The sequence below is a fragment of the Carassius auratus genome, chromosome 6 (genome assembly GCF_003368295.1).
Source record: "Carassius auratus strain Wakin chromosome 6, ASM336829v1, whole genome shotgun sequence".
Taxonomy (NCBI): Eukaryota; Metazoa; Chordata; class Actinopteri; order Cypriniformes; family Cyprinidae; genus Carassius; species Carassius auratus.
In genome coordinates, this window is record NC_039248.1 from 8,649,935 (window position 1) to 8,673,759 (window position 23,825).

At 35.2% G+C, this 23,825-nt stretch overlaps 2 protein-coding genes across 7 annotated transcripts in view; one reads left to right on the plus strand and one right to left on the minus strand.

The window, feature by feature from the left end:
* b4galnt1b (beta-1,4-N-acetyl-galactosaminyl transferase 1b) lies at positions 1-17,588 on the plus strand. 5 transcript variants are annotated; one of them, XM_026259881.1, is made up of 13 exons: positions 1-375; positions 654-799; positions 3,531-3,659; positions 5,522-5,744; positions 6,071-6,247; positions 7,615-7,721; positions 9,800-9,837; positions 9,919-10,099; positions 10,200-10,298; positions 10,930-11,117; positions 11,206-11,346; positions 14,063-14,300; positions 14,803-17,588. In XM_026259881.1, exons 4-13 carry the CDS (start codon positions 5,530-5,532, stop codon positions 15,015-15,017), a joined length of 1,599 nt encoding a protein of 532 aa, XP_026115666.1. In that variant the 5' UTR covers positions 1-375; positions 654-799; positions 3,531-3,659; positions 5,522-5,529; the 3' UTR covers positions 15,018-17,588. The 5 variants fall into 5 exon arrangements, with proteins under 5 accessions (XP_026115666.1, XP_026115647.1, XP_026115669.1 ...); XM_026259862.1 differs by lacking the exon at positions 654-799; XM_026259884.1 differs by lacking the exon at positions 654-799 and having other exon boundaries at positions 3,534-3,659.
* Positions 16,148-23,825, minus strand: part of arhgef25b (Rho guanine nucleotide exchange factor (GEF) 25b) — a 12,110-nt gene continuing 4,432 nt past the window's right edge. For both annotated transcript variants that reach the window (XM_026259835.1, XM_026259846.1), the window contains 14 exons: positions 22,336-22,679; positions 21,778-21,846; positions 21,567-21,691; positions 21,414-21,480; positions 21,228-21,331; positions 21,055-21,124; positions 20,860-20,949; positions 20,677-20,769; positions 19,786-19,836; positions 19,623-19,700; positions 19,230-19,421; positions 18,978-19,158; positions 18,698-18,873; positions 16,148-18,533 (listed from right to left, as the gene is read on the minus strand). In XM_026259835.1, coding sequence (XP_026115620.1) covers positions 18,701-18,873; positions 18,978-19,158; positions 19,230-19,421; positions 19,623-19,700; positions 19,786-19,836; positions 20,677-20,769; positions 20,860-20,949; positions 21,055-21,124; positions 21,228-21,331; positions 21,414-21,480; positions 21,567-21,691; positions 21,778-21,846; positions 22,336-22,679 — 1,637 coding nt within the window. In that variant the 3' untranslated portion in view covers positions 16,148-18,533; positions 18,698-18,700. The remainder of the gene's footprint in view (positions 18,534-18,697; positions 18,874-18,977; positions 19,159-19,229; positions 19,422-19,622; positions 19,701-19,785; positions 19,837-20,676; positions 20,770-20,859; positions 20,950-21,054; positions 21,125-21,227; positions 21,332-21,413; positions 21,481-21,566; positions 21,692-21,777; positions 21,847-22,335; positions 22,680-23,825) is intronic.

Consider the following 23,825-nt stretch of genomic DNA (forward strand, 5'->3'; position numbering starts at 1 on the left):
GTCGGGGGGTCGGGGGTGCACCCCTAGCTACCACGTAGATGCGCTCATGATGTGCGAGAAATCTAGTTAATTTCCCAACAAAAAAACAGTCTCCATTAAGATCATTAAGCATTTATAAACCCTTGTGCTGAGCCTGAGCGGCAGTCGTTAAGGTGTTGTGAAGCTGCATACTCTCTCCTCCTCCTGAGCGCCGCAGCCCTCCATCGCTATTCACTGAAGGGGTAGCCCGACTCCTTTCCGCTCTCCTTCATTCTGTCTCAGAGGTGGATGCCATGCCATCGGGATTTCTCAATTTATCAGCTCTTTGCGTCCACATGACAAGCGCGCCGGAGGTATTTTAAGGGTAGGGGATCCCTCTTGGTTACGACATTACGGGTAAGATTTATCTGAACGTGTTCGGGTGCTCATCCGCCCTGTTGTGATTAGCATCGATATCATTTTCTCAGTTATTTACGGCACATTTATTTGTTTCTGCCGCACGATTGAGTGAATCTAATTAAACATGCACAGCTAAATTGATCGCCACTTACTCTGTGTTTTTTTAATTATGGATTTGCTTATTTGGGTATATTTCTAATGGAATTATGGCTCTGCATTGCCTGATGTAATTATCTGTTCATGTGACATATGGCGTCATCTGTATTGTTGTACAGGCGGCAGAATGGGCATAAGACAGAGGCAATGATGAGTACGCCCGTTATCGTGTCCCTTAATGGCTATTGACTATTTGCCAAGGCTTTGAACGGCTTCTGTCTCGAAGGCCAACGGTACATGCTGTCAGCTGTTCGGCCTGTGTGAGGTAGCTATAGCTGTAGTTTACTGTCTTCTGTATAGATAGACACATCAGTATGATGAGCCGGAGGGAAGTCGTTTTTATCTCTGGAGCCATGGATGAAAGTGCAGGGGAATGTTTTATTCACCGCGTTAGTTGCGCAATGTTTTTCCCGTTTGTATTTGATTGTTTACAAATGTCTTCAAAACCAAAACATCTAATTCTGTTGATGAATTCATCTGTTATATATATATATATATATTTTTTTTTTTAAATAATTGTATCAGCTGACAGCGACTAACTGTTGATTTCCTTTTCATGCAAACATTTTTAAGTTGTTGAATATTCCACATTTACCAAGGTGGTAATGAATTAAAAGGATATTCTTGAAGTTCAGAAAAGGCCTTTTCACTTTATAGAAATATATTTTTGTTGTAGAGATGAAGACAATTGAATTGTGTCTTAAAATAAATTTTACATCCTTGTTATATTTTAGATTATTATAATCAGGATACTGCATAAACCACCTCATTGTTAGTAATCTCAGATCATGTGAAGACTGAATATTGCAATTAGCTATAGGCATTGCTTGGTAGTAACTGATTACATGTAATCTGGATTATGTAATCAGATTCCAAAAATGAAATACTTGTAATTAGATTAAATTACATTTTAAAATATTTACAGGATTACATCATTAGTTACTATTTACAAATAGCAATAAATTATTAATAATTTAATGATTCTACCTAATTCCTTTTTCCTCTTTAGTGTTCCTTTCTAAAATAGCCTACTGGTTATACACACTGAATGTCTTTCTGTTTTGTCCACATTCACATAATCATTTGGTTTAAGAAGAATCTCAACATAGATTATCCAATTTAAATCAATGCAATAAACGAGATAGTTGTAATCTAAAAGTAGTCTGATTACATTACTTAAAATGTTTAACTAAAATGTGTAATTACTAACTACAAATTTTGACATAGTAGCTGAACAACAAGTAATCCTCTCATCTCTTGCTATGCACCACAGGAAATGTTGGGTCATCATGTTGGGTTATCACTAGTTTCTTTAACAGTATACTCAAGAGAGAAACTCAGAATACAACCTTTGACATTTGTATAATAATGATAATATATATCACTCAGCATAATATTAAGCATTTATTATTAAAAGTAAATGATGAAAAAAGTTAATTGAAAAATATGATGTAAATGGTTTCAATGTAGCTGGAAAAAATTACAGCTCACACACACACACACACACACACACACATGTACTGGTGGTTTACGTATCTCTCCATAATGGTTTTTATGCTGTAGCATACAAACAGTATTTTCTATCACCATACACCTACCCTACACCTAAACCTACACTTTACAGAAAAATGTGTGCATTTTTAGACTTAAAAAAAACTAAATTTTTCAAGTATGTTTTTAAGCCTTTTGAATTACACGGACATAGGCAGTGTCCTCACAAACTACCTTCACATTGTAAAACCTCTGTCCATGTCATACAAATTTGTGTCCCCATAAACCACCCGAACCAGAGCACAAACAAACAGGTATATATATTCCCATCCAAACCACCCCTACTTCCTCTCCACAGGTTGGTGTGTTTTCACAATCCTGGATGATGATGTAACTTACTATTTAAAATCATTAACCAAATGATTTTGTTTGATATTAGCTGAATAGTGTATCTTGTGTAAAATCTTTTTTTTTTTTAAATGGCGACTACTGTGTCAACATTTTCAAATGATAAAGCCTGGCATTTGGTCCTTTTCCTCATGAAATATTGCATTCAGAAGTCTTATGAATATATAGTGAATGAGTACATTTTTAGAAATAAAGGTTGCAAAATGGGGGTTTCACAGTTTGAATAACCCTTTTCCACAAAAAACAACCTTCATTGATGTTAAAGGTTCATCCTGGAACCACAGATCCAAATAAAGAACCTTTGTAAAGAGTGTACATTGGAATGTTTTATGTACAGTAATGAATATAACAAGCTCAGGGCTAGGGACAAGTGTTGTTTAAATTTGACTGATATAGATACTGATACTGCCTATACTGATACTGTTACTTCTCTCTACAATTTGGTGCAAAAAAAGGATGTGAAAAGACATTTCAAGTTATTTTATTACTGCTGAATGTCAGTACTGCAGTTTGTAAATGCCTCTAAGCAAACAGAAAAGATACATGAAACATACATTTTTTTAATAAAAATTCCCTTCAAAGTGAGAAAGAGATTTCCTCATCATAATTTGTGGAGGGGGGGTTTGTTTTTTTAGACATTATTCAAAAATATATAATTATGTTTGATAATGCAGTAAACTTTTGTTTTTAGAATGGGGCAATAATAGCTTACACAAAGCACAAGGTTGATTTTGTGAGCTGTATTTGAGGAAGTCTTATGTGTTTTTTAAATGGCGACTACTGTGTCAACATTTTCAAATGATAAAGCCTGGCATTTGGTCCTTTTCCTCATGAAATATTGCATTCAGAAGTCTTATGAATATATAGTGAATGAGTAAATTTTTAGAAATAAAGGTTGCAAAATGGGGGTTTCACAGTTTGAATAACCCTTTTCCACAAAAAACAACCTTCATTGATGTTAAAGGTTCATCCTGGAACCACAGATCCAAATAAAGAACCTTTGTAAAGAGTGTACATTGGAATGTTTTATGTACAGTAATGAATACAGTAAATGAACGCCTACAACTGACATGACTAAGGTTTTTTTTCTACCTCAGCAGATGGAGAGAGCCCTCCATCAACCTTATCAGCTACTGACAGTCAGATCAAGATTGAGCCAATCAGTACCATGGACCTTTAGGAGCAGTAATGGCAACTTGCTGTACCTCTCGCTCTGATTTGATAGAGTAAGTGTATTATGATGTGTTTGTGGAATCATTAAAGTGCTTCCATCCACATTATTATTAAGTGAAGGGAAGTCAAGGGAAGGCGAATTAAGAAATTGAATTGAAGTGAATGCTTCATTATTTCATTTAAAAGTGATATATCATAAAAATTTGACTTTTCTAAGTGTTAAGTGCCATAATCAGGTCCCCGGTGCATCTACCAACCAAGGAAATGAGAAAAAGATTAACCCAGTAACTTTGTTTTGGTAAGCCTGTTTCTGCAAGCGTCTGAGAAAACGAGCGTGTCTGATTTTGCTCCCTAAGTGACGTGGAAAAGAGATCTCATTATAATATTATTGCCCCTTAATATGTAAAAATTGCAAGTGACAACGATGTAGAAGCTTTAATGCCATGGTGAAAGTTTGAGCAAAACATACGAACTGTTCTGCCTTTGGCTGCACAGACGAGCACAAAACACTGTTTAGAGTCCCAGCCTCAGTGGAGACAACACAGCATTGGATTTATTGATTTATTTACTGTACATTGCTGCTACCAAACAGATCTAAAATAACCATGTGATTTATTTCCCAGCAGTTTACCTTAACAGACATAACTGACTGTTTTTGAAACTTGTGTGTTTTTAACGTAAACTCCTATGTGAAAGATAACTTAGTTTAGCCATTTTCTGTCCGTGTGCTTTGGATTTGTTTGCTCAGAAAACCGTATATATATATGAAGAGTTTTAAACTCATATGGTTTAAAATACATGATTTCAGCACAATAAACAGGATAATCAGAACCAAAACAGATGTTTTTAGCAGGCTTCCCAGCTGTAATGAAGCAGCTCTATTCTGGAAAAGAGGATGGAGAGCAGCAGCTCATTTGCATTTAAAGAGACAGGCATGAAAAAAGAGTGTGTTTTCTGCTTCCACTCAAAATAGGCATTTTCAAAATGATAGAAGTATAAGTACTGTGGAGTATTTTGAGCAAAAACTTCACAGCCTGATTCCAGGGACACAAGAGACTTATGCTGGGTACACACCAAAAGATAATCAGGCTGATTTTGGGCCGATTTCGCCCCTTCCGACAATCCTAGCTATGTCCCGATTATATTGATGGTTCTACAGACTATTTTATCAGATTTTCCCTTGGTGTGGGGTGTGTTAAGAGTGTCCAAACCTGATCAGAAGAATGTCGGAGCAGCCCCGATCGCGAATCGTAAATATTAAACGTTTAATATTTAGGATTAGAAATCCTGATGTGTGGGGGGAACCCCAAGAACAAACGCATGGACGCTCTGGAGATTGTCAACTGAAACGAAACAATATTCAATCAGAAAGCAAGATGATGGAAGATGGAAGCAGGCATGACATAGCACAAAGTGAAATTGATGTGGACAGCTGAGATGGAGGATCAGCTTGTTGATTTGTGCCAACATCACGAATGTTTATACAATGTGTCGTGTAAAAAATAATTCCAAACACTATCATTTCAATTTCTTCCTGCATATCGTCTGTCATGCTTATGCTGAAGTCTCGCAAGATTTAGTGAGATTTCCCGTGTTCACAGTTGAGACTCTCTGAAAATCTGTTCATGTGTGGTGTGCTGTTTTTGTCACATCATGGCACACCACACACTATAGGAGCAAAATATAGGATTTTCTATTCTTATGTTTGTGGTCTATCACATTTTGAAAATCTTATAAGATGTGAAAACTCTTTTGGTGTGTACTCAGCATTATATTACATTTCGTAAAAAAGAGGCATAAAAAGTCTCCTTTAAGAGAAAGCTAATTTGTGTTAAACCCCTTTTGTTTTTGTACAAATTAATTTAATTACACTGAAGGAAGTTTCAACAGTGTTGTGTTTCTGTTTGTGTCGTAGCTTTTAGCATGCGTTCCCTACGTAAGACTGTGCTGTTAGCTCTGGTAGCATCAGTGGTGCTGGTTTTGGCAGTGCTACATTCCTGGCCCACACGGGTCTACAGCACTGTGGATGTCCGGTACAGACTGGGTCCTGGAGCTGAGCGGCTGCTGGAGGAGAGACTTCCTGAATCGGATCCCAGCACTAGCACCATCCCTTACAGAGTGAGGGAGAGTGTGGCTAGGTCAGTTAGTCAGTAGCTATTTATTTGAAATGGAAACCTTTAATTTCATTAGAAGTGTGAATTTTTTGAAAATTTAATGTAATCCTTGCAGTATACAATAATATATTTCTCTTTGAAAACCAAAAATGTAATGACCATAAACTTTTAAAGTTATTCAGAAAACTACTAATCTGTAAGCGTCACTTTAAATTCTGTACATGAATTTATTTTGTTAACTAAGAAGTGACACGTTGATTTATATTTGTACACAGAGACTGTCTACTGTCACCCGGAGGATGCAAACATTTTCCTTCCGGTCAAAAATAACTCTCCTCCTCTTTCACAAGGCTTTTGGCTCGCAACGGGTGTATTTGTGAAGGAGAAAGCAGAGGGGTCAACCTGCCCTTTGCTCAGCTATTGTTCCCTAGAGTGTCTGCCCATCCCCTGCACACTGCCTTCCAGGCCTCCCAGCTCCATGAGATGAAGAAACGGCGCGCCAAAGAGTATCAGAGCTTCCAAATGAGGTGCATTTAATCATTTATACCAGTGTCAGTGTTTAGCTGTTTGATTCATAAATCTATATCGCTGTTGAAAAAATCAGCATATTCTGGTTAGGTATGTTTTGAAACATTACAGCTGGTTTGAACTGATTTAAGCTGGTCCTTAGCTGGTTATGAGATTGTTTAAGCTGATCATGTGCTGGTCCAAAGCAACTAGTTCCTGCTCAGGACCAGCTCATATCCAGCTTATAACAAGCTCAGGGCTAGGGACAAGTGTTGTTTAAATTTGACTGATATCGATACTGATACTGCCTATACTGATACTGTTACTTCTCTCTACAATTTGGTGCAAAAAAAGGATGTGAAAAGACATTTCAAGTTATTTTATTACTGCTGAACGTCAGTACTGCAGTTTGTAAATGCCTCTAAGCAAACAGAAAAGATACATGAAACATACATTTTTTAAAAAAAAATTCCCTTCAAAGTGAGAAAGAGATTTCCTCATCATAATTTGTGGAGGGGGGTTTGTTTTTTTAGACATTATTCAAAAATATATAATTATGTTTGATCATGCAGTAAACTTTTGTTTTTAGAATGGGGCAATAATAGCTTACACAAAGCACAAGGTTGATTTTGTGAGCTGTATTTGAGGCAGTCTTATGTGTGTGCGCTTTAAATGTGTATGAGCACAATGTCAAAAGCACGGGAGTGCAAAGTGGTTTAAATTTCCACTGTGCAGTGTGCAGCTTGCTTGTAGTGCTGACACAATGTGATGGTTTGAAGCCATTTGTACATTTTGAGAGGGAAAGAGCGTGCAGAAATTAAATCACACTAAATTAAATCTCAGAAAGTTTTCTAATTACTTTGTAAGTTATTTAATAAAGAAATCTGAATCGTACCTTACCTTTAGCATTACAAGTATTTTACCTGTGCTGGACAGAGATTGAGATGGTGCCGCTGCGTGTTATGTCAAACCTCTCACAGCAGGCGTGAAGTCAGTTTGAGATTGGGTTGTGAGATCAGCTTTTAATTTGCCATTAACTCCGAAGTATATAGAGATAAAACAACGCAAGTATTGATAAGAGTTTTGATTGACCTGAAGCTTATCGGTAGTCCGGTACTGACACAACTACGTACTGGTCCAAAAAATACTGGTTCTCTGTATCCATCGCTGTTCAGGACCAGCTTAAACCAGCTCATGACCAACCAAGGACCAGCTTATATCAGCTCACCAGCTAGCATACTTCAAAATATACCTAACCAGCATATGCTGTTTTCTCAATATTATAAAAGTTATTAAATGAATTCTGTATATGCAGAGAATGTCTGATCTTGAAGATTTATTTTATGGTTTTAGTTTTAGTTAACGATAGTAACCCTGGTTTGTATAGGTCGCAGACCCCAGCTGATCTACTGATTGTAGCTGAAGCTAACAACCCTCTGCAGTACCCAACACAGGGAGTGGAGGTTCGGCCTCTTAAAACTATCCTTATACCAGGTATTACACTTCTTGTTCCTAGTAAGATTTTTGTATTGCCATGTGACTGAAGAACTGTGATGAGACTAAGCATTATAATAATAAATCTTTAATATAATATAAAGAATATTACAGTCAATATTAAATAAGATTTACAACCCATGGTCTTAACACTTAAAGGGGACCTATTATGCTTTTTGACTTGTTCAACTTTAGTTAGTCTGTAATGTTGCTGTTTGAGCATAAAAAATGTCTGCAAAGTTACAAAGTCCACTTCAAAAGGAGATATTTTATTTAACAGAAATAACTTTTCAAAAGCTACAATGAATGACTCGTTTTGACTACAAGTTTTCTCCTTGTTTAATTGAAGAAAGTTCGGGCACATCCAACTGTTAATTTCATCAATGCATTGGCAGAGGTAGTCAATGGGGTTGTGGTCATTTGGCGATAAGGCTAGGTAAATCTGGGTAACATAAGCAGAACTGTGATGGCAATTGGATTCTTTCTCATTAAGAAATTAGTGGGAGCATATACAGGCTAAACAAGAGCTGTGCAGGATTTAAGCTTTGTGGGACTCCACCTGTAATGGACGTCCACTTAGACTTAGGCTCTCCTATACTCACATAATAACCTCTCTCTCTTTTAAGTATGACCTGAGCCATTTAAGCAACATCACAGAAAGCCAGACCTAGTTTTCCAGTCTCTCTAGAAGATGATCAATACCGTCTAACACAGCACTAAGATCTAGTAGTTCCAGCATTGATATTTTGCCAGAATCAGCAGTCAGATTTTTTCAGTGAAGAAAAATCACCAGCTCAGTCATATACGATAGTGCAGGTGCATCTAAAAAAAAAAGTCTTTATTTTTTTATAATAATAATAAAAAAACTTTCTTTTATTCTACATTCATTGCACACAAACTGAAAAATTTTAAGATTTATTTGTTTTAATTCTGATGATTACAACTTACAGCTTAGGAAAATTACAAATAAAAAAATTAAAACCGCAATGAAATGTGTGTGTTTTAACAGAAATTTAGCCACAGTAATTACTTCCAATGGGCCTGGATTGTTTTTTTGTGTGTGTGTGTGTGTGTGTTTTAGATTTTAGTGATATATGCAACGATATTGTGATATATGTTTATGCAGAATAATAATGTGAAGCTCACAACTGAGAACTGAGAGCATGTTATTAAATGTAAAAAAAAAAATCTCCAAAAGACATGAATGACCAATGAATAAAAAAAAAAGATGTCAATGTCAAACTTAAAAAAAAGAAATTACATTTTATTATCAAAGAAATATCAATTATTAACAAATGATAACAGTTCTGACACACACACACACAGACAGAAACTTGTTGTTAATGCTGCCCTGCAACTTCATCAAAATATTTTCACAGCTGTAAAACTGCATGCTATTTTTAATGTAGCTGTTTTTGAAGCAGTTAAACTTTTAGTTTTGCTATAAGTAGAGATGCAATAGCCGGACACTGTTGTTGAGAGATGCACAGGCTAAGGTAATTCACACAGTTCTAATAATAATAAATACTAATACTTAACACATTTCTAATAACTACATTAGCCTATTATGCATATCAATTGCCCAAGCCTTTATTTATTTTTTAATTATGTCTTATATTTAGGCTTAGGATTAGATAAACAAGATAACACACAAGAGCGTTTTAAGGACAAAACGTGACAAATGTCTTGAAATAAAGCATGAACAATCTCATGAGGTGTGATAATAGTAGTTTAAGTGGAATAATTGATTCTGTGGTGTTGAATTGTTAGACAAATAATGCATAATGATAATGCAGCGACAACCCTGGAGTCAGTTATTGCTAACTTAATTAGTCTTTCTCTGTTCTCAAAGGAGTGAAGAACTACATTTAATCTGAAATGACTGCATGCAAGCAGACCGACTTTGTACTTCTTGTGAATACTGCAATGGTTTCTTTGGATTACAATTTATTTTTATTTGCTGTTTTGGGGTCTTAATAATATATATTAACAGGGAAGTTAAGCCCCAACATTTTTTTTTTTTTTTTTTTTGCCAATTTCACTTCCTGCACTGAATACATGGCTGTAATGTATTTCAGGTTTGGCCTTAAAAGAGCTGCCCCGAGATGTATATACTGTAAGTGATATTATGAATAATTTGTGTCTATTTGTGGTGTGGATGCTTCCTGAACACTATGTTTTTCATCTTTCTCTGTAGATGAACTTTTCAGCATCACTGGGCACATTTAATGTTGCAGCAGAGGTAGAGGGGGTAAAGGTCAGGGGTGATGGCGAGATGCACATGACCCTGAGCAGCACCCTTTTGTCCAGTCTGAATCGACAGCTCCAGTTTATCACATATACTAACACACTGTTCCACCCCAGCACAGCTGACACAGGTATGCAGCTTCTGGGTAATTCTTGTAAAAAATACTTATCCCAAATGTACATTTAAACTCAGGACTGGATAATCTTTATTTTGATGTGCTTGTGATTCAGTGCAGTTAGACACAGAAGGACATCAAGCTCTTTTTACCATCAAGATCCGTCATGGAATAACACCCAAACTCTACAACACAGGCTCTGATGCAGATAAAGGTAAATACATCATTGCTGTTATTGTTAACCAAAACTATTAACTATTAAAATTAGCTATTTTTAATTGAAATAGTAGAATAGTAGAAATAGAAAATATAATAATTAGATGGATTTTCTTTTCTAAATTATAAATGCTCCCTGAATAAATACATTTAATTTGTAGTACTGACATTTTTTTTTTACTAAAACTAGCTAAATAGAACACAAATATAAAATAAAAATACAAACACAAATCTAAAATACAATTTTTTTTTATAAATAAATCATAAAAGCCCACCAAAAAAGCTAATTCAAAATATTCAGATATAAAATTATATAAATAATATCAAAATAACCTGTGCAAAGATGCAAAATCAGAAGTAAAGTAAATTAGTAAATTGAATGTACTTATAATGCAAGCTAAGAGAATGACACTATTATTTCAATATCAGCCACCAGTTATAATCAGATGACAGAAAGTGGTTTACTTCTGTCAAAAAAATCAATAATGTAATAAGCAGTTGTGGGTTGCTACAGTTGAATTTATCCTTTTTTATAACAGATGTATCAGCAGATTTACACTTCTTCATGGCAAAACAATGTTTTACTCTTGATTTTAGTGTCATTTGCTTTTCTGTTTGTCCAATTTCAGAGTACAACATCAGTGCTCTTGTGACCATAGCAACTAAAACCTTCCTGCGCTATGACAAGCTCCAAGACTTAATTGACAGCATACGACAGTACTATCCAACCGTTACAATAGTGATAGCAGATGACAGTGAGCACCCAAAAACAGTATCAGGCCCTTATATTGAACATTACATCATGCCCTTCGGAAAGGTGGGTCACTTGATTGAGATTATGACACATTTCTGTCTGCGTTTACATGCAGTATGATGGGATCTGAATATGTACATCTGTGTCTCAGGGCTGGTTTGCTGGTCGTAACCTGGCCGTGTCACAGGTCACTACCAAGTATGTGCTGTGGGTGGATGATGACTTTATCTTTACTGCCAACACAAAGCTGGAGAAGCTGGTGGATGTGCTGGAGAAAACCACACTTGACCTGGTGAGAAAATAAATGTAGCATGATATGTAAAGTATGTGACAGCTCTCATTAATGCAAGGGTTTTACAAAGCACTGTGAATATTTTCCATCAAATAAAAACAAAACAACCAGTCAGTGCACTTTTAATTCAGTCTTATGTACTGAACAGCCATTGCAGAGATATTGTAGGTGTTGAGTGGATCAGGTGCGCATCTGAAGCTTAAAAACCCCTTGAGTACTTTTTCCATTGCACAGGAAGCAAGGTGTTTCTTCAGGTCCCTCTTGTGGTAAGGGACTTACACCTTTGGAACCGTCACAGTCCCCAGTTAAACCTTTAATCAAGAAGACGCAGTCCCACCTCACGATATCCACAACAACAGGCTCAGTCTCTGTTAATTAATTATTTTTTTAAATGTCCTATCTCTATCTTTTACTATTTATCCAGTGGCACCAAAATATAATTGTGCATCTACAGTATGTCACACATAAATTATATGATTGATATTGTATCATGTAACAAAATATCATTTAAGTGGCTTTTAGCATAGCATAAAGATTGCTTAAAAATATATTTGGACACTTGCTGGTTGTTTTTGGATTATGTTCATTAGAAATCTGTGGTTATTTTCTTGGACACATTTGCAAATGTAAAGGGAACTGACTTCAAACAACTGCTAAAATACTAGGTGGTTAAAATAATTGGAAAGATTAGTTCTAAGGCCGCTATCATATTGAGATAATGGTAACATTTCTGTTGATAATGATTATGAACTGTGGACAGTTTTACTCAATATAGATTCATCTGACATCCTATCACACAGCAGAAGAAACAGGACTACAGCCAGTCAGTTCATGTTGCTAATAAGTCTGTATGAATGAATGGTGTAGTTTTGTCTATTGCCCAAACTCAAACACATGATCTATCGGTATCTAGCGGTATTTCAGCATCTGATATATTACACAAATATAATATATTAGAGTTGTATTATAATAGACAAATATATTACTACTGTATACTAAAATGTAATTCTTAAAGCAGCATTAATAATACAAGCATTTTTCAATATCATACAAACACTTATATTTATTCTCAAGGTCTAATGAACAAGTAGAAAGCATTTCCTTCCCCATTAATGGTAAATTAATACTGTGATTAATACCTATAATACTATGAAAAATACTGTGATAATCATGAGCAAAACTTGACTGGCAAGAAGAAAAAAATCAGGATTTCTTCTGATTTCTCATCCATTAAACACTGTCAGGAGAGCGTGCTTTCATTGCCTTCTGGCAGCCTATCGGCCTGGAAATGTTTTGAGTAGTGGGCATACAGTATGCAGGGATAAGTATGATTTGTATGTACTTATAATGCAAGCCAAGAGAATAACATATTTCACTATCAGCCACCAGTTATAATCAGATGACAGAAAGTGGTTCCGGTACCGCTGTCTAAAAATCAATAATTTAATAAGCAGTTGTTTTCTGCTACAGTTGAATTTATCCTTTTTTATAACAGTGTCAGCGGATTTACACTTGCTCATGGCAAAACAATGTTTCACTCTGTGATTTAAATGTTATTTGTTATTGATATAGTAAGGAAACCAAACCATCATGTTTCCATGTCTATTTGCCTTTCTGTTTGTCCAATTTCAGAGTACAACATCAGTGCTCTTGTGACCATAGCAACTAAAACCTTCCTGCGCTATGACAAGCTCCAAAATGTAACTCCTTGAGAGAAGAGATTATTCTATCTATTAGGAAGGGTGTGCAGGGTGTGCACGAGAAGAATGTGCATGATTTCCTGACAGTGATTGCTGGGGAATTCAAAGAGAGGAAACAGTTGTTTAAATCTGTTGAGGTCTAAATGGTCCAACAGCCCACATGAAAAAATACTGTAGTAATTTGAAGTAAATACTGTAGTGTTTTTGAACCATGCTATAGTAAAGTATTTTAATTAATTTGTTGTGGTAATTCTACAGTTAATATAACAATTATAGTAATATAAACAAATGACTTTACCCAATACTGTACTATGTTTTCTACAACTGTATGGTAGCCTATATTATACTACAATATACTTCAGGTTACTGTAGAAAAAATTAAAGTATACTACAGTATTTATTACAGTTCACTATAGTTAATACTACAGTATGCTGAAGCATTCATTAACAAAGTGTTGTAAATAGCCTACTATATATATACAGTATAATACACTTTATTAAAGTGGTTCAAAAACACTATAGGATTTAATATGAGAGACCCCCAAAACACTGTGAGCATACGTTTATCATAAAACCAGTTGCACTTAATGTCTCTACAGTCTGCTCAGACTCACAATGCTTTTTGGAAATGCGATCGACCCACTGGCATAATGTTGGTTTGGCGCTAGATGCTCGATATTCGCAAGTTTAGGGACCATCTCTAAGGTTACATACGACAATTTATTTATTTATTTATTTTCCTTTTTATTATATTTATTTATTTATTTATTTATTTATGTATGTATATATGTATGTATTTATTTCTGCAGGTTTGGTCCTCCATAGTTGATTGTCGAATCACAAAATATGAAAAATAAATTTTGTTTAGGCAGTAGCAGATCTAGCGATGGAGAAAAGCACACCTGCTTTTATAAAGAGAAAGAGACAAAAATAGATGAAAGGTGTTTTTTTTATATAGGAAGCGATACCTCCCGTTCAACTGCATTGTTCTTAGTGTTTGGCTGCTGTGTGTTTAGGTTGGAGGAGCGGTGCGTGAAGTCACAGGCTACACTGCCACCTATAGACAGACGATCTCAATTGAAACTGGAGAGGAAGATGGGGACTGTCTGCACATGCGGCGAGGCTTCCATCACATCATCCAGGGCTTTCCTCACTGTGTGGTCACTGATGGAGTCATCAATTTCTTTCTTGCCAGGACAGATAAAGTGCAGCAGGTGGGCTTTGACCCCCGGCTAGCCCGTGTTGCGCATTTGGGTGAGTTTTCTATGGACAAACATGTGTGTGTGTGTTTACACACCACCAGCATTCAAAAGATTTGAAAGCAATAAATACTTAAATTATTCAATAAATATTCAGTAAACAATAATATTAAATAAATTATTCAGCATGGATGCATTAAATTAAAGTGACAGTAAAGACATGTACGGTATATAAAAATAAAAATCTTTTAAATAAATGCAGTTGAACTTTGTATGCATCAAATAATCCTGAAAATATGTATAACAGATTCTACAAAAGAATAATGTAAAAATATGTTTAAATTGATAACATATATATCTATATACATACATATCTATCTATCTATCTATCTATCTATCTATCTATCTATCTATCTATCTATCTATCTAAGTATCTATCAATCTACATATATATATATATATATATATATATATATATATATATATATATATATATATATATATATATGCAAATTACAAAAACTCTGATTTCCTCATTTCCATATTTTGTTTTACAGAGTTTTTTATTGATGGGCTTGGCTCCCTGCATGTTGGGTCTTGTGATGATGTCATCGTGAACCACGCCACCAAGATCAAGCTGCCATGGGGCCAGTCGGAGAGTGACAAAATTTACGCGAAGTTCCGTTACCCTCCTGCTTCATCTGATGCGATACACACCAGAAATGGCCTCTTGTACTTCAAAAACCGCTTCCAGTGTCTTACACACAACTGAACACTCCCTGACTATGCCTTCTTTCCTTTCTCTCATCCTCCCTCAAACAAACACTCTCTCTCTGAGGAGGTGAAGGGGCTTGTGAAGACACTGGAAGTGTGCTGTGGATGTACTGTATATGGTCCCATGTGAGTATGGGGGACTTCAAATAGGCCTCTTCTTTTGGAAAGGATCATAATGTGATCGAACATGACTGACGGATGAGATGCAGTGTTGGCTGATTAAGATTTTTTTTCTATACTTGAAGATGTCTCCTTTCTTTAGCTTGATTTTTGTTCAGAAGAATTATTCAGATACAGATCATAGCATTCCGTAAATTATGCAGAGCCATCCTTTTCTCCTCAGCCAATCATGTTTCAGTATCACTTTAAAGGGATATTAAGACCAAAAAGGAATTCTGTCATCATTTACTCACGCGGATGTTATTTCAGACTTATTAAGCAGATGTTCAAGCTCCTTAAATTATGACAGAATTGTTCATTTTGATTGAACTAGACCTTTAACAGATGAGAATACAGAAGTAGTTTCTTTTGAAAATGAAGAACGAAGAGAAGTCTGTGGAGGGAAACATTTTTAACCATGATGTTTAGAATTTTTCAATCCAGTTAAAAGTTTCTTTGGGACATTCACATGGAGCTCACATCAGCTCCCTGCCTGGCATTAATCGTGTGTGTACTTGTGTTTGTGTGTCTGTGTGCGTTTTATTGAGGGTCATCTCTCTGTACGTTTGCACTAAAACAAATGGACTTCAATTGGAGAGACCGGACCCTCAGCGCCACTAAAAGAAGGAACAAACTGAACATCATTAGCAAGCAAAAACCACAGACAATCCAACATATCACTTTCATTCTCTCTCTCTCTCTCTCTCTCTCTCTCTCTCTCTCACATACACACTCTGACCGATTTATCAGTGATAGATGGAGGGGTGATTCATTGTACATCAGTAAAATCTGCATTTGATATTTTTTAGTTCTAAAGAGTGACTGTGCCAAAGGCTTAATCACTGTCCTGGTGTGACTTGTTTATTGTTTGTACTTTTTTTATTTCCTTTATTTTGGGGTCTTTTTAAGATTGTTTCCTAATTTTATTTTATTTTATTTTATTTTAATTAATTTATTTATTTTTTGAGCTGGATTTCAAAAGTTCAGTCGGTGGCTTTTGCTATGCAGAATGGCTGAGATAACTAACTTTATTAAAATAGAAAAAGCAACATTGATAGACCTTTCAGAGTAGATGATGCAGATGTTCAAGTAATCCATTAAAAACTGAAGAAAAAAGTGATTCGATATTTAAAAGACATGCATAAAAAGTCACTATATATTCCGCAACAAAAATTTACCTTTAAGATCAAAAGGTAATGATAAACTATTTAAATGTGTTCAAACCTTGATTTGCAAATATTTCTATATTTGATAGAATTAAGTCATTAAAAACAAGACCTGGACTGTGTGCAGCCACCTTCTGTAGAGTAAAAGCATGTAAGAAGCCAGTGTAATTGCTTTTTAATCCAATGTACAGTACAGCATCCTCATGCATAATTTTAGTAGTTATATTTGTCTGCATATTGTTTGTTTAATGTGTGTGTGTGTGTGTGTGTGTGAGAGAGAGATAAGTGTTTTTGAAACTACATCAAGTGGGCTTTACATTGTCGCTCATGAACAGCATGAGGCCCTAATGACGTTTTGCTGCATTATCCACTGAACCACAAATTCTTCAAATAATGTTATGGCCTTGTCAAAGTGTGTGCGAATATGTGACTTTCTGTTACATCCTGTCTAAAAATTGTGTCATACAGGAGTAAATAAGTGCAAGACTGTCCAGCAAGCCTTAAAAGAGGTCAAGGAAGTGAAAAAACACTTCAGTATAAAAATCGCAGGTGCAATATGGCAAGCAATAGTGTAAAATGGAATTGAAAACTAACTCTTGTGCACTTGTTTCGTATCTTGAATGCCATGTGACACCCCTCAAAGCAGAAAAAAGGAATGAAATCCTTTTAAATGTTTTTTTATCACTCTCTACCAGTCACTGAGCTCATTTTAGTCCTGAAAAAGACAAGAGAAGATTGAAGTCCTGCGATACTACTGTAAGAATAGAGCTGCTATGATTCTGTTTGGAGAATGCATCCATTTATCTGCCCTGCATATCCAGGTGTAAGCATGAGCGCAAGATCAAAAAGGAGCATGTAAAAGCATTGGTGTAAGGCTATTTGACTCTTATGGTTAGTTTCAGATGAGATTAAGGTCATGGGAGCTTGAACAGATAGGAAGCAGAATATCGATTTTCTGGCTGCGTATTAAATTAGGAGATTGACTTTTTGATTATACTATTTCTAAAAACCTCCCTGCTTGCCCCTCACTTCACTGCAATGATTCTGTCTCCCCATCTTTGGGTTTCTCACTGTGTCTGCATGACTCCTAATTTCTGTTGGTGTTTTTATCTCTACCAGTAGGTTGCTAATTCTCTGTCCCCCTAAAAAAGTGTGGCTGCCTATCGATCATTTTGTAAAGAAAATAATGTAGTATGTAAAAGTCACTTAAATATAAAAGAGGAAAATAAAAAAAATAAACAATGTTTTTTTTTTTCCTTTTTTGTAAATGTAAGAAAAAGCATTTGTTGTCCAATGGAATGAGATAAAGGCTTTGGTGATAACATTTTGTTCTGTTTTTCTGAAAAAAATATTAAGTAAATCTTGTTATAGAATATAGACAAAGATTTCAGGGATAACTTGAAAACCTTTTAATTGACAGCTTTTGAAATGAAACTCAGTCATTCAGTGAATATACACTGCTTATGAAAATGTCTAAATTGAAATAAGAAAAAGTAACACATTGGATACAACCTAATAGAGGATCAAGTACACACCTGATATTTATTTACAGTACCTGACATGGCAACCATTCTTGTTATGGAGTATTCTTGGAGTGTGGTGCAGTCATCAACATCAAAATTTGTTCATATTTACAAAATACATTTATGTTGGAAATCAAAATACATTAAACTTTGGAAATCTTTTTTTCGCATTTTTTTTTTTTTTTTTTGGTAGTCAACAAATACCAGATTCTTGATTTTGTTGCATTTTTACAAAATGTCCCGATTTCTCTTGAATTGGGGTTATACAGTATATCACCTCCTCATCCACAATTTCAGTAATTTAGAATTAGCAGTAGCTACAAAAATAATTTATATGATCATATTCATTCTTTCATGAAATATATCCTGTCAGTGACATTAAGTTTAGCATATACAGTTCACTACCTTAAATTTGTTATGGTAGCAAAAAATGTAAAAATGCTAAAGGTTGTGATAGATTTTCAGTTTGTGTGCAATATCATAATGGAAGAATAATTAGGTTCTAATAAATGATTAAATCACTTTTCTATCAGACATAATTAACTTGAAAATTGATTAAGTCTTCCTTTATCTCCTTGTAATGTTCTACTGAGGGTAGCAGACAGGCATTTTATGAGTTGATGACAGAGGAAGATAAGAAAATGCCTTTTCAGGAATGATAGAAATCTGAAAATGATAGGAGAAGAGTGAAATCATGTTAGTTTTTAAATGAAATATCAATACTCTTACAAAATATAACACCATGAGATCAGAGGGAATTCTGGACATGTTTTTGAGCTTTTAATGGACAAATCATGATAATGCAACTTCACAACCCAGCAAACACTAACCTTTCAGTGAGGCGTAGAAGGCTGTGAAGAAGTCCAGGAGGGCAGAGCCTGGGGGTCTGTGAAGGCAGAGCTATAGGGTTGCAGGCCAGAGTTCAGTGAGGGTGAAGTTGTCAAGCTCTTTCCCAGATTAAAAGATTCAGTTTCTTTTCTCTGGAATTCAATAGGAGACTGCAGGGCTATGGCAGGTGAGATGAAGGAGAAGAAACAGAACAGAGTCCATTAAGAATCCTGCTCTAAGGCAGGGTCACAGAAAGGTCATTGGAAGGTATGATGATGATACCATTTAAGAAGTTGCGCTGTGTCTCCAGAATCTGTATGATGTCATTTGCCCAGGTCATTCTGATTTCTGGAGATGATGCTCGAAGAATGAATCGGTGCGTGCTTCCATCGATATTACGAGACGTCAACACCATCCGACATGGATCATATAGGCAATGATCCTCAATTCCTAAACAACTAATCTACGAAAGACACAAATATTTATGCTCATATTTGTTTTTGTCTACAATCTTCCACTTTCTCTGCTTCTCACCTTGATGCTGTTTTTATAGATGTATCCTGACAGGCAAAAACCTTTCTTGTGGTCGATTGGCTCACTGAGGATGACAAGTTGCTCGAAGAGGAACACCCGTCTCTCTTTGGGACGGGAGAGAATACTGTTCTCATTTTCAATGAATTTGAAGGTGTCCTGTTGCAAGAGTTTCCCTTGTGCTCTCAGCTGACCCTATGAACCCAATCAATCATGGGTGATCCGTGTGAATTTTTAGTGTAAGATAAAGGTAGAAGTGCTAATAAAACTATAAATTCTATAAATAGGTTATTTGATAAATAATGGACTCTGTGCTGTGTTCATTTTGGATTCTGGAGCAGTCCAAGGTGAAGTAAACCATTTCCATTTCTGCAGAGTATTTGTGTGTCATCTCACCTCAAAACCCTGTAGTCTTCCAACATTCATCATGTCATTACATCGCTTTGGCACAAAACACATCACCTCTACTGCACTCTGAGATAAGGACACAAAAAGAGGACAGAATAATAATTCAGTGTCACCTGAGTTGCTCAGTCTTATAAGCCTGTACTGTGCCTACCTCAAGATCTTCTGTTTGTCTGCCTGCTTTAGTGTAGTACTTCAAGAAGTCCTGTAAATAAACACATAAACAGAAAAGGGAGGATATTAGAAGAACAGGCATTATGGATTCCTTAATTTATAAAGAAGGACAAGAATATAAAAAGAAAACTGAGGAAATGTCTCAAAAGTTCTGTTTCATTTACATTTTTTAAAAACTTAACTATATACAGTTTTAAACTGGTTTCAGCATGGTAAGTTTTATTTTCTTACAAATCACTATATAGCAACAAAAGACATCATAATACTATCATTACCTGTTTGTTGCTGTACTTGGTATCAGCACATACAATGACAAGATTTATAACAATGACTAAACACGTTTGAGGATAATCCCTGGAATAAATACCCTACCCTTCAAAAATGTATCAGAGTTTTTAACATAAAATGTTACTTAAGCACCAAAAATGTGGATTTTAAAATGATCATGTGACACTAAAGACTTGAGAAATGACTTCTGAATTGCAGCTTTCACTATCACAAGAATAAATCACATTTGGAAATACATTAAATAGAAAATAGCGATTTTAAATTATTATAATGTTTGAACTTAATTTTTGTGGTGAGCATTATAGACTAATTTTAAAAACTTAAAAAAGTTTAGGCTGACAGAGGAATGAAATAAAGAATAAACACAATTTTGGAAACAAATTGTTAGATTATATCATGAACTCTGTCAGATATTACTTGGACTGAGAAAACTTTTGGTGGCGAAGACATAGAACGGGACCATTCTGATCCTTTACCAATTTAACACAAATATTAATACATCATTGTTTGTCATAATTTTTAAGTCATTTGAAAAATAAAATAAAAAGAGCATGTATTTTTGCACATGCTTACACGAACACACCTTCAACAGCAGCTGATACTTCATGATTCTCTGAACAGGTTTGATGAGCAGGTCATTTAACTGCAGTCTGTGACCCAGCTGTTGCCTCAGCTCCTACATGGAGAAAGAGTACAGGACAGTCATAGACATTGACCTCATACACCAACAAGCAAACTTTGCCTTATTATTACATTCAGATTTTACCTCAAAATAGGTTTCAATATACTCTGAGACAATGTGCTCTGATTTTGGCTTGTTCTGACAATAAACCACATACATGTTGAGCCGCCTCTCCTGCAAGCACACAGAGATATTCGATTCTTAACATCTGTTTCAATTTATGCAAGATGGTTTACTGCATTTGATGTTTACCATATCTCCAGCAAACCATAAACTTACATGTTTGATAAACAGTAGTGCCAGCAGGTCAGGTTCACACACACATTTCTCCAACTCTCCAAGAAAATAGCTGGGACAAAAGAAAAAATAATGGTAGCAGCTGTAAGAAGGTCAGGTGTACACACCTCAATAGACACAGATCCTGGTCATCCACAGAACAATAGGTGACCTACTCTTTGTGCCAATCGTAGATCTGATGAATGTTCCCAAACACAATTTTATCCTTTCCCTCCAAATACTCGGGCACCCCAACACTATTCATTGTAGCCATATAACCCTGAAGAAGGGAGGAAATGAGAGTTAAAAAAGAAAAAGAAAGAATGAGTAAGATCTACTAACTGAATGCATTTATATGTTACCTCCACCACAAGCCCCAGATCCTCCACATACAGCTTCTCTGTTTCTACCAGCTCTGTCAGCACATATCTATAAGTGAGACATAAGGTATGCCAGATTCGGAGAAGGATTATTAACAATATCATTATTATTATTATTATCTTATAATTACCTACATGCTTTTCTCTAAGGCTGTTCTTCTCTCCTGCTCCTCATCCTCTGGACTCTGTGATTGTACCTGTGTCTCATCAGTCAAGTCCAGATCTCTCTCCACAGAACGCACATCGCAAGATCGATGCCCCTGGAATTGGATTCATTAGCCATCACAAGCACAAATGAGCAATTACGTATAAAAAAACCTTAAGTCTAGTACTCAGTGTTGTGCACCTGCAAGAGATCATTTAGGTATCTTGGGTAACTGTCAGGAGATGACGACCTTGAAAGTTCAGCACACTCCTGTATGCCACAGACAGAAAAAGGTGTTCAGTTTTGGTATATTAAAATAATATTAATATATTACTATATTAAAATAACAGCAAGTCCCCCGTCTCTGTAATAAAAAGAACCATTCAAAAGTTTGGGGTTGGATTTTTTTTTTGAAAGAAAAACACCAAGGCTGCATTTGTTTGTTAAAGAGAGAAATATTGTGATATATTATTATTATTATTATTTATTATTATTATGTTTTCTACTTTAATATATTTAAAAATGTTCACATAATCATTAAGAAATAGCTGTAATAATGCAGATTTTGAAAATAGTTGTGCTGTTTAATATTTTTGTTGAAACGGTGATACTTTTTTAGGATCCTTTGATGAATTTGTAACAAAGTAAACGTCTGTTCTGTCATTTTTGTTTAATTTAAAGCATACTTGCTGAAGAAAATTATTACTATCTAACTGACCACATTTCTTTTAAACAGTATAGACTAAATGATGTCCATACCAGAGATCTGTAGGAGCGGGACAGTTTTTTGGACTTCGCTGTTGGGCTCAATGAGCTTTGAGCAGGTGAGAGAGGGAGAAACACATAGGATGACCCATCTAGGCCCTGAATGTCCTCTGAGCTCTGACTCTTGCCACCTCCGCCCAAGCTAAACCTTCGAACTGGGCTGCTCAACCATCTCTTGAAGGCTTTAATGGAGCATTTGGGTGTGCTAGATGGTTGCCTGGTGGAAAGAGGCTGATGGTTGCTGGGTGAGATTGGAGAAAGGTCATCAATGGAGATGGAGATTGAAGGTATATCAGGAGGCAAGGAGACATCGCTGAGCTCTGTCAATGTGTATGCCTCTACAATAGACAGACAGACAGAGAGAGAAAAGAAATGTAGCAGAAGAGCTTTAAAACAACATTTCCAAAAAAACAAACGAAAAAAATAAACAGCATTCATATTTACACTGAATTTTTTTTTTAAATAAATAATGGCAGCTGTGATATTTTCTGTTATCAGAAAATATAATGTTGCAACATTTTACAAATTATTGGATGGAATTTTTAGTTGACTACACATATTACCGACTATATATTTTTATGCATAATTAAATAATATACTGTGAATATGCACTGATATTGTACTGACAACCACTACAATAAGTACAATAAAAATCTTTAGAAATTACCTTTACTCTCCATTACCGTTGGTCAGCCTTAAATAAGTGATATGTCTTTCATGGTTTGTTTAGTAATTTATTATTCTTTATTAATAATTTTAACAATATTTACCATTAAAGTTCATCTTTTGTCTATTAAAATATTATGGTTTAAAAATACTTTGCTATAAAATATTTTTTTTATATAATAAATGATAAATTAAAACATAGTTTGAAGTAGTTTTACTTTTTTTTGGCTAATTTCGGACTTGCTAAAAAAATCTCAGTTGGCACATCTGCAAAGTTCCATTTGCACATATGTTTATTTGTGCTCAAGAAACATTTATTGTTATAACCATATTTAAAAATGGTTGTGCTGCTCAAAAAAATGAATGGCATTTATTTTAAACAATTTTTTTGCAACCATGTAAAAGTATTTACTGTCACTTTCTTTTGATCAATTTAATGCATATCCTCGCTGAATAAAAGTATTAAACTCTTTCAATCAAACAAACGATCAATCAACTAATATAAAAGCAATGTGGTAGGTAAAATGTCCATGTATGAGAATGAGAATGAGATAGAGTTATAAGGTTGAAATATCGCAAGGGAATTTCCAGCTCCATCACAAATAATCATCTTGTAGTTATTTTTGCTAAATTTTCCACATAGTCATGAAAGGTGGAATATAAATATAACTGGCAGCACACTGAAGAGATTCTGCCTTATAAGCAGATGATACAGCTTAAAATGGTTTGTACACACACACACGATTTAAAAGCTTTACAGTGCAAAATGGGGGAAACATGCCCTATCTGAAGGGCATGAAGGGAAAGAAAGGCTGAGA

Coding starts and splice junctions, on each gene's coding strand:
- b4galnt1b (XM_026259881.1), top strand. CDS start 5,530: ATGCGTTCCCTACGTAAGACTGTGCTGTTAGCTCTGGTAGCATCAGTG. Junction 6,248..7,614: donor TATCAGAGCTTCCAAATGAG/GTGCATTTAATC, acceptor TGGTTTGTATAG/GTCGCAGACCCCAGCTGATC. Junction 9,838..9,918: donor TGCCCCGAGATGTATATACT/GTAAGTGATATT, acceptor CTTTCTCTGTAG/ATGAACTTTTCAGCATCACT.